This window comes from Chiloscyllium plagiosum, chromosome 3 (genome assembly GCF_004010195.1).
Source record: "Chiloscyllium plagiosum isolate BGI_BamShark_2017 chromosome 3, ASM401019v2, whole genome shotgun sequence".
Classification (NCBI taxonomy): domain Eukaryota; kingdom Metazoa; phylum Chordata; class Chondrichthyes; order Orectolobiformes; family Hemiscylliidae; genus Chiloscyllium; species Chiloscyllium plagiosum.
In genome coordinates this window covers 26,129,323-26,145,728 of record NC_057712.1, presented here as the reverse complement: position 1 = coordinate 26,145,728, position 16,406 = coordinate 26,129,323, and the positions used below count along the sequence as shown (strand labels likewise).

General features: G+C 38.7%; 1 protein-coding gene across 2 annotated transcripts in view; it reads left to right on the top strand.

Annotated features, from left to right (window-relative positions):
- acp1 (acid phosphatase 1) overlaps positions 1-14,748 on the top strand; it is a 43,123-nt gene extending 28,375 nt beyond the window's left edge. For both annotated transcript variants that reach the window (XM_043678829.1, XM_043678834.1), the window contains exons 5-6: positions 13,634-13,739; positions 13,927-14,748. In XM_043678829.1, coding sequence (XP_043534764.1) covers positions 13,634-13,739; positions 13,927-14,004 — 184 coding nt within the window. In that variant the 3' untranslated portion in view covers positions 14,005-14,748. The remainder of the gene's footprint in view (positions 1-13,633; positions 13,740-13,926) is intronic.
- Positions 14,749-16,406: the final 1,658 nt, after the last annotated feature.

Genomic DNA, 16,406 nt, shown 5'->3' with positions numbered 1-16,406 from the left:
GTTAAGGTGGGTGATATCATTTCCGGTTCTTTTTCTCAGAGGTCAGTGAATGGGGTCCAAATCGATGTGTTGTTTGATGGAGTACTGGTTTGAATGTCAGGCCTCTCGCAATTCCCGTGTGTGTCTCTGTTTAGCCTGTCCTAGGATGGATGTGTTGTCCCAGTCGAAGTGGGGTCCTTCTTCGTCTGTGTGTAAGGATACTCGTGATAGCTGGTCGTGTCTTTTGGTGGCTAGTTGGTGCTCATGTATCCTGGTGACTAGTTTTCTGTCAGCCCAAGGTAGTGTTTGTTGCAGTCCTTGCAGGGTATTTTGTATATGACATTTGATTTGCTGGTTGTTGCTACAGGGTCTTTTAGGTTCATCAGTAGCCGTTGCAGTGTGTTGGTTGGTTTGTGGGCTACCATGATGCCAAGAGATTGGCGTAGTCTGGTAGTCATCTCCAAGATGTCTTTGATGTAGGTTTTGACTAGTCTCTGGACGTGTTGTATCTTCTTGTTTGGGTTTGTTGTTTTAAGAATTAGTGGACTGTGTTTATCGGGTACTGTTTGTTGAATATGCTATGTAGGTGTTTTTCTTCCGCTGCTCATAGTTCCTGGCTGCTGCAGTGTGTTATGGCCTCTTCAAATAATGTCCTCATGCAGCTCCATTTGTGGGTGTTGGGATGGTTGCTCCTCAGTATAGTTGAGTATCTGGTCTGTGTGTGTTGCTTTCCTGTAGCCTTCCTAGCATATCAACGTACAGACTAGCAAAGGAACTTCACCGTAAACTGAAATACCTAGTGGAACACGTATGCCTCTCCACCCAAGAATTCCTGAACAACATCAAAGACTCCAAGATAGAAGAGGACAAGGTCATGGTCTCCTTCGATGTAATGGCGCAATTCACATCAATTAACATCAGTTTGGCCAAAGAAACACTGACCTCCACTACTAGGCGAACCAAGGACCCAAACACCTGACAGCACCAACCCCATCAGCAAGGACACCTTCCTCAAGTTAGTAGACCTGTGCCTTACTACCCACTTCACCTTCAACGACAAGACCTACAAACAAATCAAAAGGACAACCTTGAGATCACCAATACAAGGATTCTTAGCAGAAGCAGTGATGCAGAGACTAGAACGAATAGTCCTCCCCATGATCCAAACTTTGGGTCCACTGTGTGAATGACACCTTTGTCATCACAAAACGGAACAAATTAGAGGAAACCTACAATATCATTAACAACGTCTTTGCTGGCATAAATTTCACCAAAGAGGAAGAGAACAACAACATACTCTCCTTCCCAGATGTCACAGTGAAACAAACAGTCAATGGAGAACTGCAGACCAGTGTCTACAGGAAAGCAACCCACTCAGACCAGATACTCAACTACAGGAGCGATCATCCCAACCCCCACAAACAGAACTGCATCAGGACGTTATTTATTTGGGCCACTCAGGATCTACGAGCAGCAGAAGAAAAATACCTATACAGCATATTTAAGAACCACGGGTACCTGATAAGCACAGTCCACTGATTCTTAAACAACAAACCCAAACAAGAAGACACAACACACCCGGAGACTCTAGTCACACTACCATACTACCATCCATCAAAGACATCTCTGAGATGACGACCAGACTACTCTGACCTCTTGGCATCATGGTAGCTCCCAAACAATGAACACACTGAAACAGCTACTGATGAACCTAAAGGACCCTGTACAACAACCAGCAAATCAAATGTCATATACAAGATATCCTACGAGGACTGCAACAAATACCACATCGGACAGACAAGCAGAAAACTAGCCACCAGGTTATATGAGCACCAAGTAGCCACCAAAAGACATGACCAGCTATCACTAGTATCCTAACGCACAAATGAAGAAGGACACCACTTAAACTGGGACAACGCATTCATCCTAGGACAGGCTAAACAGACACATGTACGGGAATTCCGAGAGACCTGGCATTCAAACCAGAACTCCATTAATAAACGCAGCGACTTGGACCCTATTTACCAACCTCTGAGGAAAAGAACTGAAAGTGATATCACCCACCTTAACAGACCAAGACACAAATATAAAGCGGGACAGAACACCAGCGCTTCAACAGAGGCTCACTGATGACATTACCTAGCATGATGATGAAGTATCTGAGAACAAACTACCAGCTTAGCGAACAAACTTACAACCCAAACCCATTATATAATTGGCAAATCAAATATTATTCATATTGATATATTCCACCACCACAAAAAGATTGAAACTAACCAAAACAATTTTCAATTATTAAATTTCTCTGACTGGAAAAAATTACACCAATTTGAGCAATAACTTCTGAATGTGTTTTAATTTTGCTTTCCTTGTAATGTCAGCAAAGCAGCTGGGAATGGCTTTTCATCTTCACTACTTGGTTGGTAATCAAGTAGATTATTTTGCCATTTGTAGAGTGATGAAAACTATCCAAGTCTGCCAGCAATTACAGTATATCAAAGCAATAGCATATGCACAAAGTTTTCCTCCTCCATTTGTAAGATTCTGTAATATTCATTGGAAACTGGAGAGTAGTATAGTGATCTGACTTCAAGTAAGAGGCAGCTTTTTATAAATCTAGAAAGTATATATTGCAAACTTTATTAACTGGCACCTGTGGGATCAAATATTTCAGTTGATCCACAAGTGCACATAATCAATGTTTAATGCTTTTATTATTTAGTGTTTTTATTTAATGTAGGGGGTGCACACATGATTGTACTGTATTTGCAACATCAATCACTTAAAAAATAATGTATCTTTGCTTTAAATAAAACTTACCACCAGAGAGCCTTCTTGCACCCTTTTATCACTGAGATTGTGATAATATAGTTTACTTCCAGATTTTCAGTTGTATAACTTTTGCCTGTTTATGGAGAGTACCACTTCATAAGGTGGCAATTAAAACAAAGTTTGCTGTAGAAAGCTCCCCACTTGTCCATTGTGTGCATTAATGAATGAAAGATTCCAGTGGTAAATCTATATTGAGCTAAGCCAACCCTTAATTTGGTCTCTGTCTTAGGGTTGCTATGCATTCTACTCCAAATATTTCTGCTGGGCAACAGTGTCACTATTTAGAACCAGCTTTCTCCCTTAGCCTCTATCCCTTTTAAATAATTAGAGCTCATTACATTCATTTAAATCAATAAACAAATGATAGTTTTTGATGGCATCTCTTTTTATATAACATGGGTCTAGTTGTAAGTGCTCTGACCTTTTACCTGTGAAGAATGTGACATGTCTGGAAGTACGAGTAGCTAGGAGCTTCAAGGTTTATATAAAAAAAAGCTTTGTTTGGCACATTTGTCAAGCAATTGAATGAGCAATTTTTAACCTTTTTTAATCATGGTCTTTCAAGAAACTCTACACCCCACTGTAAAATTAGTCAATAGAGATTAAGTTAATTTGTCTCCAATAAGTTAGTTTTTAATCACTGGGCAAATATCTGAGTCTTTCAATTTTAATTTTAACATTTAAAACAGTAAGTAAATCAAGATGCAGCAAAGGTTAAAGGCAAGAAAACTTTGAAGAAAATTGATTTATTGCATAAACTCACAAATTACACATGAGACTAAATTACAGTCCACAATTATTACCTGTTCACAGAATTCTTTTCGTGTTTGGTAGTTCCAAAGAAATTGGCTTCTATGCATATTCTAAGGAATTACTATAGAATTCCAAACTTTTAAGACATGAAAAGAGTAGTTGGGTCAGTGATTGCTTTTTCTTCCTGTGTTTTTATTCAAAGGAATTAAAAAGAATGGGCCAGAATTCACTATTCTCTTTCAACCATACCTGTTAAATTTTCTAGAGCTTTTGCAGTGGAAATTGCTGCATGTGGAAATGGAAAGGGTGTGGCGCCATCAACAATGCACTCTCAAACCAAATCAGATTGAATACTTGTGAAATAAACAGCATATGATCAAAACCTGAAATGTGAGAATAGTTGTGGTTCTGTTCGCCGAGCTGGGAATTTGTGTTGCAGACGTTTCGCTCCCAGTCTAGGTGACATCCTCAGTGCTTGGGAGCCTCCTGTGAAGCGCTTCTGTGATCTTTCCTCCGGCATTTGTAGTGGTTTGAATCTGTTGCTTCCGGTTGTCAGTTCCAGCTGTCCGTTGCAGTGGCCGGTATATTGGGTCCAGATCAATATGCTTATTGATTGAATCTGTGGGTGAGTGCCATACCTCTAGGAATTCCCTGGCTGTTCTCTGTTTGGCTTGTCCTATAATAGTAGTGTTGTCCCAGTCGAATTCATGTTGCTTGTCATCTGCGTGTGTGGCTACTAAGGATAGCTGGTCGTGTCATTTCGTGGCTAGTTGGTGTTCATGGATGCAGATCGTTAGCTGTCTTCCTGTTTGTCCTATGTAGTGTTTTGTGCAGTCCTTGCATGGGATTTTGTACACTACATTGGTTTTGCTCATGCTGGGTATCGGGTCCTTCATTCTGGTGAGTTGTCTGAGAGTGGCTGTTGGTTTGTGTGCTGTTATGAGTCCTAGTGGTCGCAGTAGTTTGGCTGTCAGTTCGGAACTCTTCTTGATGTATGGTAATGTGGCTGGTCCTTTGGGTTGTGGTATGTCCTCGTTCCATTGAGCCACGAGGACAGGAATTCAACTGGGACAACACTACAATTTTATAGGACAAGCCAAACAGAGAACAGCCAGAGAATTCCTAGAGGCATAGCACTCATCCACAGATTCAATCAATAAGCACATCGATCTGGACCCAATATACCAGCCACTGCAACGGACAGCTGGAACTGACAACCGGAAGCGACAGATTCAAACCACTACAAATGCCGGAGGAAAGATCACAGAAGCACTTCACAGGAGGCTCCCAAGCACTGAGGATGTCACCTAGACAGGGGACGAAACGTCTGCAACACAAATTCCCAGCTCAGCGAACAGAACCACAACAACGAGCACCCGAGCTACAAATCTTCTCACAAACTTTGAACGTTAGAATAGTGAATGCAATCTCAAATTGATGTAGAAAACACAGTGGCGGGGAGGGCGGAACAGGAAATTGGAAAAGTAAATCTCCCATAATTAAAGTTGAAGGAATACTTGTAGCAGTTATTTTTAAATAAGAGGTAATTTTGTAGTAATTAAGAGATTTCTCACGCCATTCGAAAGGGGATGCCCACATTCTAATAAAGAATAAAAATGTGTATAATTTTCTTACTCTTGGCAATAAAAAGTGTTAAGACTGAAGTTTGAGGAATGCACCGTTGCTATCTAGTCCTACAAATGCACTGGTCTTGGCATCACCTTAAATGCCTTACCCATTCACCAATGTAGCCAATTATAAACTTGAAATTGAGTTTAGAATTAAAGGAACTATCAACCAAGTTTCTTAAATAAATAACAGCACTACAACAGCATTTCTTGTGAAAACTGGACTGATGCAGCAAGGACGTAAAGCTGATTAAAACCTATGTGGGCGGCACGGTGGCACAGTGGTTAGCACTGCTGCCTCACAGCGCCTGAGACCCGGGTTCAATTCCCGCCTCAGGCAACTGACTGTGTGGAGTTTGCACGTTCTCCCCGTGTCGGCGTGGGTTTCCTCCGGGTGCTCCAGTTTCCTCCCACAGTCCAAAGATGTGCAGGGTCAGGTGAATTGGCCATGCTAAATTGCCCTTAGTGTTAGGTAAGGGGTCCTTAGTGTTAGGTAAGGGGTAAATGTAGGGGTATGGGTGGGTTCGCTTCGGCGGGTCGGTGTGGACTTGTTGGGCCGAAGGGCCTGTTACAACACTGTAATGTAATCTAATCTAATCTAATCTATCTACCACACAAGCATACACAGCAGATCCCAATTACAGAAAACAATTAAAGAATTTTTTCCTCCGAGTTAAAAAGTCACACAAGTCCAGGTTATAGTTCAACAGGTTTATTTGGAAGCACTAGCTTTTGGAGCGCTGCTCTTTCGTCGGAGGTTAACTTGGACTAGAAACATTTTTGACCAATAAGTGTTAATTCTTAAAGAGATATGGTATGAAAGTTCAACGTGGTTTTCAATCGGTGGTGTCACGGGTGTCACAATACACAGGCAGTTGTAACTGAGACCTTTGTCCATGTAGTTCATTCAAAAATGTCGAGAAGAACCCTCTTCTGACTCTTCAGGGAAACAGCTGAATGATGTTTTAATTGACATTCTGGACCTCACGCATGCTTTTGCAGAAATGCAGAAATAAGATGAGTAGTTTCTCTCGCTCAGGAGTCTGGACTGCAAATGACCTCCAAACAATTTCTAAAATACCTGAAAGCTGTAAACCTCGGCATGTGACTTACAATAGATAAGTCCAAGCGGAAGTGTTAAAAGTCCCAGTGTGCCCTTTAAAAAATGTGTCCAGGTTTCTCTCCAGTCTTTTCAAATGAACCACTAATTACAATTTCTTAAACACAAATCCTAAAATTACTTGCAATGATGAAATATCTTCATAACACAAGGTTGTCAAAAAAAGGTCGTGGAAGCAGGGTTAAGCAAGTTAAATTCCCAGTTAATCTGATGATTGGGTACGTTGTCGTTCAGCATATAGCAAACGTTTCCTATTTGAAAAAGTGCTGCAGGATCACTTGTATGTGTGCCTTGATTTAATATTACTCCCAACACTCTCCTGTACTAGATTATATGCTGAAGACTTGAGGAAATTTGGAACTGCAGCCTTCTTATTCAGCCTGGAGCAGCACCACTTAATGACTTAATGCTATTATATAAATCCTGTGTCCTAGGTTGTCTTTTCTTTTATGTTAGTATAGCAAATAAGAATAATGTTCCACTGCAGATGTGGTACAAGAACCAGAGAACCCTTGAAGAATTTTACCCCTTAATGAGGAGTAATAATTACCATATTACTTTATTATAAGAAATGTTGACTATAACTCTACTATTTAAGCAGAACAGTGATCAGATATCAAAAACATTATAACCTCTGGTATTTGTTTTATAGCCTTGAGGCAAAAGCAGTTTCTGCCAATCATTCTTAGGAATCTTTCTTCAGTGTGTATATATAACAAGTCAACGCTAGATTAACCATCTTAAGCTGGAAGTTATAAGTGGATATGCCATTTCAGCCTCCCAAGGTCTCCTGTGTCACAGATGCCAGTCTTCGGCCAATTTGATTCGCATCAGGTGATGTGAAGAAATGGCTGAAGCAGGGAATTCTGCAAAGGCTATGGGCCCTGACAATATTCCGGCAACCGTACCGAAGACCGTTGGAATTAGCTCCAAGTTGTTCCAGTACAGCTACAACACTGGCACCCACCTGACGAATAAAGTTCAGGTGTGTCCTGTCCTCAAAAGGCAGGATAAATCCAACCCAGCTAATTACTGCCTCCTCGATCTAGTCTTCACCATCAACAAAATGTTGAAAGGTGTCTTCAAAGGCCATCAAGCAATACTTAAATAGCAATAACCTGCTTACTGATGCTTAGTCTCCACTAAAGTCACTCAGCTCCTTACTTCATTACAACCATAATAAAAACATGGACAAAAGCATGGATAGTAGATTGGCTTGAGGCAGAAAATAGCAGATGCAGAAAATGCATGAATGATTTCCTGATTGGCAGGTTGTGATGGATGGAGGGGTGTGTTGAAGCCTCAACATTTTCTAACTTATATCAATGGCTTACGTAGGGGGAGAAAGACATGGTAGTTAACTGTGCAGGTAACATCAAGTTAGGTAGGAAAGTATATCATAAAGATGACGTAAAATTGCAAACAATAAAGATAGGTTGAATGAGAGGGCAAAAACCCTGACTGGACTATAATGTAGGAAATATGAAGCTCACTTGGGCCAGAAGAATAAAAGAATAGAGTATAACATAAATGGAGATCTGCTGAATTCCAAGATGCATAGAGAATTAGACACTCTGGTGCATGAGTCACAAAGTATTATTGTGCAAGTACAACACACAATGAGGTAGGAGAATAAAAAGACACAGTATTACATAAATAGAGAGCAACTACATAATTCCAAGGTGCAGAGGGATCTAGCTGTTCTGGTGCATGAATCTCAAAAATTAATATGCTGAAGTAATTAGGAAGGCTAATGGAATGCTGTCCTTTATTATGAGAGGAATTCTACATAAAAGTAAGGATGATGTGCTATAGTTATCGAGAATATTGGTGTGATTACATCTTGAATACTGTGTATATTTCCAATGTCCTTATTTAAGAAAGATTTACTAGTGTACAAAGAGCAAAAGTATAGTAAAAGAGAAAGCAGAACCTATCAGAGAAGAAGGGAATTTGAGAGATTTTTGTTTCTGTGTTCACAAGGTAAGAGATGATTTAGATATAGCTACATAAGTCGCTAGGGCCAAATGGATTATTACCTAGGATGTTGAAGGAGGCCAGGGAGGAAATAGCAGCTCTTCTGAGGATTATTTCCTCATCTTCCCTGGACACAGGTGAGATGCTGGAGGACCGGAGGAATGTAAACATGGTTCTGTTGCTTAAAAAGGGAATTAAAAAAACCAAACAGTTACAATCCAGTTAGTCTTACTACAGTGGGTGGAAAATTGTTAGAATCAATCCTGATAGATCTGTCAGTTAGAAAGGCATGGACGAGTCAGGGATAGTTGGCATGGCTTTGCTAAAGGAAGGAGAAAGTGAGGTCTGCAGATGCTGGAGATCAGAGCTGGAAATGTGTTGCTGGAAAAGCGCAGCAGGTCAGGCAGCATCCAGGGAACAGGAGAATCGACGTTTCGGGCATAAGCCCTTCTTCAGGAATGAGGAAAGTTTGTCCAGCAGGCTGAAAGTTTGTCCAGCAAACTTCCTTTGCTAAAGGAAGGTCATGGCATACAAATTTGATTGAATTCTTTGAGGATCAATGAGGAAGTGCAGTGGATGTTACCAACATGGGCTTTAGTAAGGTATTTGACAAGGTCCCGCATGGCAGACTGGTCAAAAAAGTGAAAGCCCATGGGATGCAGGATAACGTGCTGAATTAGATTCAAAGTTGGTTTAGTAACAGGAATCTAAAGGTGATGGTTGATGTCTGGCCTTATGCATGGAAAGCTGATTCAAGTGGTATTCCACAGAGTTCTGTCTTTGGGTTCCTCCTGTCTATTTTATACATTAATGATTTGGACTTGAACATGGGGTGCACAATTGGGAAATTTGCAGATGACACAGAAATTGGCCATGTTTTGAATGATGTAGAGGATAGCCGTAAAGTTTAATATCAATGGGTTGGTGGAGTGGGGAGGAAAGTGGCAGATGAAGTTCAACTCTGATAAATGTGAGGTAATGCATTTACGGAGATCACACAGTAAGAAGGTATACAAAATAAATGGAAATATATTGTGGGGGTAGATGAAATGAGAGATCTTGGCGTGCACAGGTCCCTAAACATAGTGCATGTAGCTAAGGTAACAAACAAGGTCTATGGAATGCTCTCCTTCAATGATAGGCATGCAATACAAAAGTAGGTATATAATGACGAAACTGTATAAAATACTGGTGAGGCCACAAATAAATGTTGTGTGTGCTTACAGGAAGAATGAAATTACTCTGGAGAAAGTGTAGAGAATATTTACTTGGATGTTGCCAGGGCTGGAAATTGTAGTTAAGAGGAGAGATTGGTGAAGTTGGGATTGTTTTCCTTGTAATAGAGAAGGCTGAGGGGTGACATAACTGAGGTATACAAAATTCTGAAGAGTAGAGATAAAGTAGACAGGAGGAACCTGTTTCCCTTGACAAACATTTCAAAAGCCAAGTATCATAGATTCAAGCTAAGTGGCAGAAGGATTAGAGGGGAAGTGAGGAAAAGCATCTTTACGCAAAGGGTGTTGGGTGTCAGGAATTTGCTGCCTGAGTTGGTGGTGGAGGCAGAGACCCGAAACTCTTAAAAATACCTAGATGCGAACTTGAGTACTGTAAGCTGCTGGGCTATGGACTATGTGCAAGAAGATGGGATTACAAAGGGCATTTGGGTGTTTTGGGTCTACATGGAGAAGATGGGTTGAAAGGCCCCCCTTCTGTGCTGTATCGTTTCAACAGTATTATTCTGTGGAAAGGATGGAAAATGCATTGAGGCCAATTCAAAGACAATAACTGGATTGATAGCTGAGATGAGCAATTGTACAACTCTGGAACTCTCATGCCTTTGAAAGGGTTTATTTGAAATCACAAACTTTTGGATCGTGGCCTCCTTTTCAGCTGAAGTAAGAGAAAAGTACATCGAATTTATAGGCAGAGAGATCTCTGTGTCTGTTTGCTTCTCTCTCACTTCACCTTTTAAAGGGGCTACACTCCGAAAGCTTGTGATTTCAAATAAACCTGTTGTACTATGACCTGGTGTCGGGTGACTTCTGACTTTGTCCATTCCAGTCTAACATTGCAGCTCCATATCTTAGAAGATGTTGAAGATAGGGGTAATTGAATGTTTTTCTTCTCCTATTTTGTCTGCCGTAATAGTTACGACAATCTGTACTAGACCTCAATATTTGCTGCATTAATAGTTTGGATATGTATCCTGATGGCACAAAAATTAGTGACTTAATGTAGTTTTGAGCATAAAACTAAAAAGGAACATTTTTGGGTTAAACAAGTGAGCAAAACTGGCAGTGAATTTCAACATCGGTAAGTGGCAAGTCATCTATTTTGAACCAAAAAAGGAAAGAACTTCAGTATTTAATCGGCTAAAATCTAGGAATGGTGGAAGTTCAGAGGTTTTAGAATCCATATACACTGATAATAAAAATATATAGACATCGAAGATAGGAGCATTTATTGGCCTTTCAGCCCTTCCAAGCTTGTCTGCCATTCAATATGATTATGGCTGATCATCTAATTTTGTACCCTGTTCCGGCTTTCACTCCACACTTTTTTTTTCATCCCTTTAGCCGGAAGAACTATATCCAACTCCTTGAAAAATATGATAGCAGGTACATAAAATCAAAAAGACTGATAATATTATCATCTTATAACTAGAGTCAAGCCTTGCTCAGTTGATTGCACTCTCACCTGAGCCACAAGGATTTGGTTCAAGTTCTTGACCACAAAAATTAGTGCAGTACTGAGGCAAAAATGTAAAGTGAATCGAAAAAAACCCAGAGCACTATTTTGAAGATGAGCAGGACATTTGTTCCATGTTGATGCCAAAATTACATCCCTCAGTTCGAATCACAAACAATGGCTACATTTCAAAGGTACTTCACTGTGCTGTAAAGCATTTTTAGAAGGTAGGTAGGCATAAAGAGGGCTATGTCAATGCCCATCAGTTTTTTTTCTTCCTGGCGGGCTAGAGTAAAAAAGGTTGGGGAGGGGATTAGTTCTGCTACAGCTATACCAAATCCCTTGGTAGACTATACCTGTAATGCTTTAACATTTAGCACTGCTTCTTAGAAAGTGTGTATTAATTTAAGAAGGAATGCAGCACAAATTTAACAAAATGTGACCTGTCTCCTAAGGGCTAGATTAAGAGGAGAGATTGCTAGAATTGCATTCCCTATGATAACGCAATATCACTGAATGATTTGATTAGCACATTGTAAGGAAACAGTTGATGAAAAGAAAGGGACATAATCTTAAAATCAGGAACAGGCAATTAGGAGAGAAGTTATAACACACTTGCTGCAAAGTGTGACAAAAGGATGGAATCTTCGCACAAAGGAGTGGGTGCTATCTTGATGAATAATTTTAATTGTGAAAATTGGTTGTTTTTTTAATCATGGAAGTGTTAGAGCACACAAGAAGCCATTCAGCCCTGCACTAGCTCTTCAAATGAACATCATTACCTACTGCCAATCTCCTGCTTATTCTCCCTCCATTTCTTTGCACATTATTTCTCCCCTAATAATCCTCTTGAATGACTCAATTGAACCTGTCTCCACCACACTTCCAGGCCGAGTATTCCATATTCTAATTACTTTGAAAACGTTTTTTCTTACATCATATTTACTCCATTTGCAAATCTCTTTAAATCTATGCCCTCTTGTTCTTGTTTCTTTTAAGTTTCTCCTTTATGCTCTAGACAACTTGCTCATGATTCTGAAAACCTCTATCAGATCTCCTCTTCGCCTTCTCTCCAAAAAGAATAGTCTCAACTTCTTCAGTCTATCCTTATATGAGAAGTTCCTCATCCCTGAAACTATTCTTGCAAATTGCTTCTGCACTCTCTCCATTATGTTTACACAACTATAACATGGCACTCAGAACTGTACAGAGTACTTCAACTGAAGTCTAACAAGTGTCATATACAAGTTCAACTCCTTGCTCTTGTATTTTATTGCCCCTACTGGTACTATATGCTTTATTAACTACTCTCCAACTGTCCTTCCACCTTCAATGATCTGTGCCCTTGTACACCAAGGTCCCTCTGCTCCTGCAACCACTGTAGATATGCACCCTCTTTTTTTTTTTTTATTGTCTTTGTGTTATTCCTACCAAATAACTTTTATATTGACCCTCTCCAGTCATTTCATTAATTTGTCTGTGTCCTTGCTGTGTTCTACATTGTCCTCCTCACAGTTTACAACTCTTCCAAGTTTTATGTCATTTGCAAACTTGGAAATGTTCTCCCCATTCATCAGAATCTAGATCATTAATATATATCAGCAAGAGCAAGGGTCCCGATATCAACCACTGGAAAACTCCAATTCAAACCTTCCTCCAATCCGAATAATATCCATTAATCATTATTCTGTGTTTCCAATCAATTTGGGATATTTTGTCATGTTGCTGCCATCTCTTATAGCCTGTTATTTTTCTCAAATGTGTTGTGACACTGTATCAGATGTCTTGTTCATGTACACTATATGAATAGGGATATCCTCATCTAGCCTTTCTGTTACTTGCTCAAATACTTCAAGTTAGTCAGTCACATCAAAAGCAGATCCAGGATTTACACCATCCATTTCGTCTCAGTGCTGATTGAAACCCATTTTGCACTAACAACAAATGTGGAGTATAAATGCATTTTTGATTGTTGATCATATTGAGGGTTGAAGAGTGTGGCACTGGAAAAGCACAGCCAGTCAGACAGCATCTGAGGAACAGGAGATTGGATGTTTCGGGCGTAAGCCCTTCATGGAATTGAGGATTGTATGATATGCTTCAGTGAGTCCTACTTTGAGCATTGCATCTGCTTCTTACATGCTAGGTGGGGCTGGGCATCATTTATTTTATTTGTAACATAAATTAGAATGCCCAATATATGCTACTAATCATCGGTGAGTGATTTTTGTTCAGCTATATCTGTGACTACTTAAGACTCAAAAAATAGGATTACAATGAAGTGTCTATTACATGGATGACCCCCATTTTGTATTTCACTTAACACTTGCATGAAACCTTTCGTTATCTCAAATTCAAAAATGAAGCAAATTCAAAAATGTTGATTTCTGAATTCATATTGAATTGATATATTTGTCATTCCTTTACCAAATTGTATACAATAGATTCTTTTTTTAAAATTTGACCCAATTGATAATCAATAGTTTTATCAAAATATATTTCTTTAAATAGTGTTTACCATATTCTGTATGGTAGCTACATTTTTAGTTTATCAATGTTGAAGAATAAAGGGAATAATCTAATATTGAATTTATTATTCAATTGTTTGATTGTAAATCTGGAGGGGAAACTTAATTTATACCTGATAAATTTGCAGAGATTTAAAAAGGATGGCTGCTAAAGTACAGAACTTCAAATCTGAAATAAAGCTGCTTGGCTCATTTGATCCACAGAATCATCTTATTATACAAGATCCTTATTACGTAAGTAGTGAAAATTTCTAATTTATTCATTTTTGTACATACAAAATTTAGAGTTGTCAAAGAACTTGGAAAATCCAAAAAGCAGATAGATGAATGTGTGCTTTATTTTTAATTCCCATGTTCAATGCTTCGTAATGATTATGTATGTTCAAGATGTGTTTTTAACTTCTTTCTTTTGTTGCTCCAGGGAACGGAAGCAGATTTTGAAGAAGTGTACGAACAGTGTTTAAGATGTTGCACAGCATTTCTAGAGACCACCACATAACTGTGCTAAGGGCAGTTTTAGCATGTTTGAAAATAATCTTCAATGAGTAAAAATCTTGCCAGTATTACTGCTTTCAAACTTAGAAAACTCATCTCTGAAATTGAATTTAAATATTTTAGAAAGTCACATTAGCTTTGAATGTTTCATTATTTACTTTGTTCTGGAGAGATAGTAGTTTTCCTCCAAGGCATGTGAGTGTGGATTTCATCCACACGAACTTAATGGAAATTTGTGATTAAATGTGTAAATTATGGTTTGTTTTCAGGAATTGCTAGTGAGAAGACTTTCAGAAGAACATGGCATTGGTTAATAAAGGATTGCTGTCAACTTGCTCTTCTTATTGAAAATTGATTTGTGTTTCAGAAATAATGAATAAATGTGCATGACAAAATTCTTAAGTTACAGTGAAATTTTTTAATGTGTTAGAGTTGAGTTAGAATAACTCCTTCACTTTAAATTATACTATAATTTTTGTTCTAGTTACATAGCAACAATGTTTAGTAATATGAAGTTTTGCAGCAACCCAAAATATGTGATGAATGGTCCTTTATATTTAAACATTTTATTAATGTTAACTATTGTTTGAAAACTGAAAACACCTTTCCATTAATTATCTTTTGTTAAATTCAGATTGCTTAATTGATCCAAAATGTACTTGAACTGCAGTAAGAATGCAAGATCTAATGGTAGCAGATGTTTGATTTGATTGTGGCCAATTACAATAAAGTGTTTTGCTTCACTATGGTTCCTTTCTGTCAATACTTTATGAATTTCATGTTTAATAATTTTTCTTATTTCTCTTCCATGTTGTGAGAGTACACCCTCGCTCTGGAAAAGGCATTGCGCATAGGCATAAAAATTACCTCACAGGTAGTTCCTTCGTGCTTTCTCATTCCTGACTTCAACAGTCCCGAGGACCTGCACCCTTGGTTGCATGTTCCTGCTATGTTAGAGATTCTGACATCAAAAAATTTTAAGAAAATCTCCAGCATGTATGTCAGTAGATTAAACAAGTGTTGTGCTAAAATATAAATTAACAGTAAATTGCATTTATGTAATGCCCTGAATCCAGTTAAATATCCTAAGTCACTTTACAGGAATGTGATCAAACATTGTTTGACATAGAACTGCATGAGGATACCAAAACAGGTGAGAGAAATATTAGAGGAGGAAGAGGTGTAGATGCCTGGGAGATTTTCAAACTGCAAGTAAGGGCACATAGATGTTGGTACATATAGAGAGTTAAAGTATCAAAAAAAAAATTGCTGGTTTGTTGGGAGGCTGCCAGCAACCCATTGAGCACCAGTCAGTATGAATAGACCATATAGCCTGTCAACTCAGCTCAGACCTTCAATTTTAGGCTTCAACTTCACTTTCCACTTACTTCCCATATCTGTTGATTCCCTGAGACACCAAAATCTGTCATCCCAACCCTCAATACATTAAATAACAGAGCATCACCTCCTTTCTGGCTTTTATCTGTTCCCTTTGTTGATGTTATTTTCTCCTAAGGTTGACTCCATCTCTGTCTGTCCTGTGTTGCTCTTAGACACTCCACGTAAGTTAACTGCCTCCTGATGATTATATCTGGCTTCAATTTTCTTCTCTGCTTCTTTCTTCTATGTTTTACATTGATCTTTCCTAAAAATAATTATCTCTGTCTACTACTTTCACTAATGTTGCGATCAAAATATTGCATCTTTGTCTAATTGATGTAATGCGCTAATTTCCTCTTTTCTCCACTCATTTCCAGCAGTTTATTGTTATCTGACTTACAAGATATACTGAACATCGACATCTTGAATGCATTCAGTTTAGTGCCAGAATTTTTGTTTGTTATTGATGATTCTGAGGCATATAGCCTAAAAGACCAACGTAGCATCTCAGAATTAGTTTCCTCAGATTCTGGTTCAGTTTCTGTGACATTATATAATGAACCCATCTTTCATTTTAACAAAGCTGATTTTGGCATTTTAATTCTCTTTTGGATCTCACAATTCAACTCTCAATTCTGAGGTGATTTGCACAAAATATGTGAACCTTTTCACTTGTTCCAAAACTTATCTGCTTAATTTAATTTTTACTTTTGGGATAAAAATTCTACTTGTCACCATCGAATTCAAGCTTGATCATTCTTCAACACTCCTTACTTCCACTTTGTTTACATATTTTTGGTGTTGCCTCTTATGGCGCTGCAACCTTTTGTGTCTTGGAAGACTGCTTCATTGCGCAGGGTAAACATGTCTGGGGATATAACACCCTCCTGGCATGCTGCTGTTTTGATTGGGAAGCTGTCTGTCAATTTGCTATCAAGGCTCATCACCACTAATGGAATCTGTATTGGAAGATTTTATCATTTTAATCTCCTTAATCACTCCTTTGTTTTCTGGTGTTAGACTCTA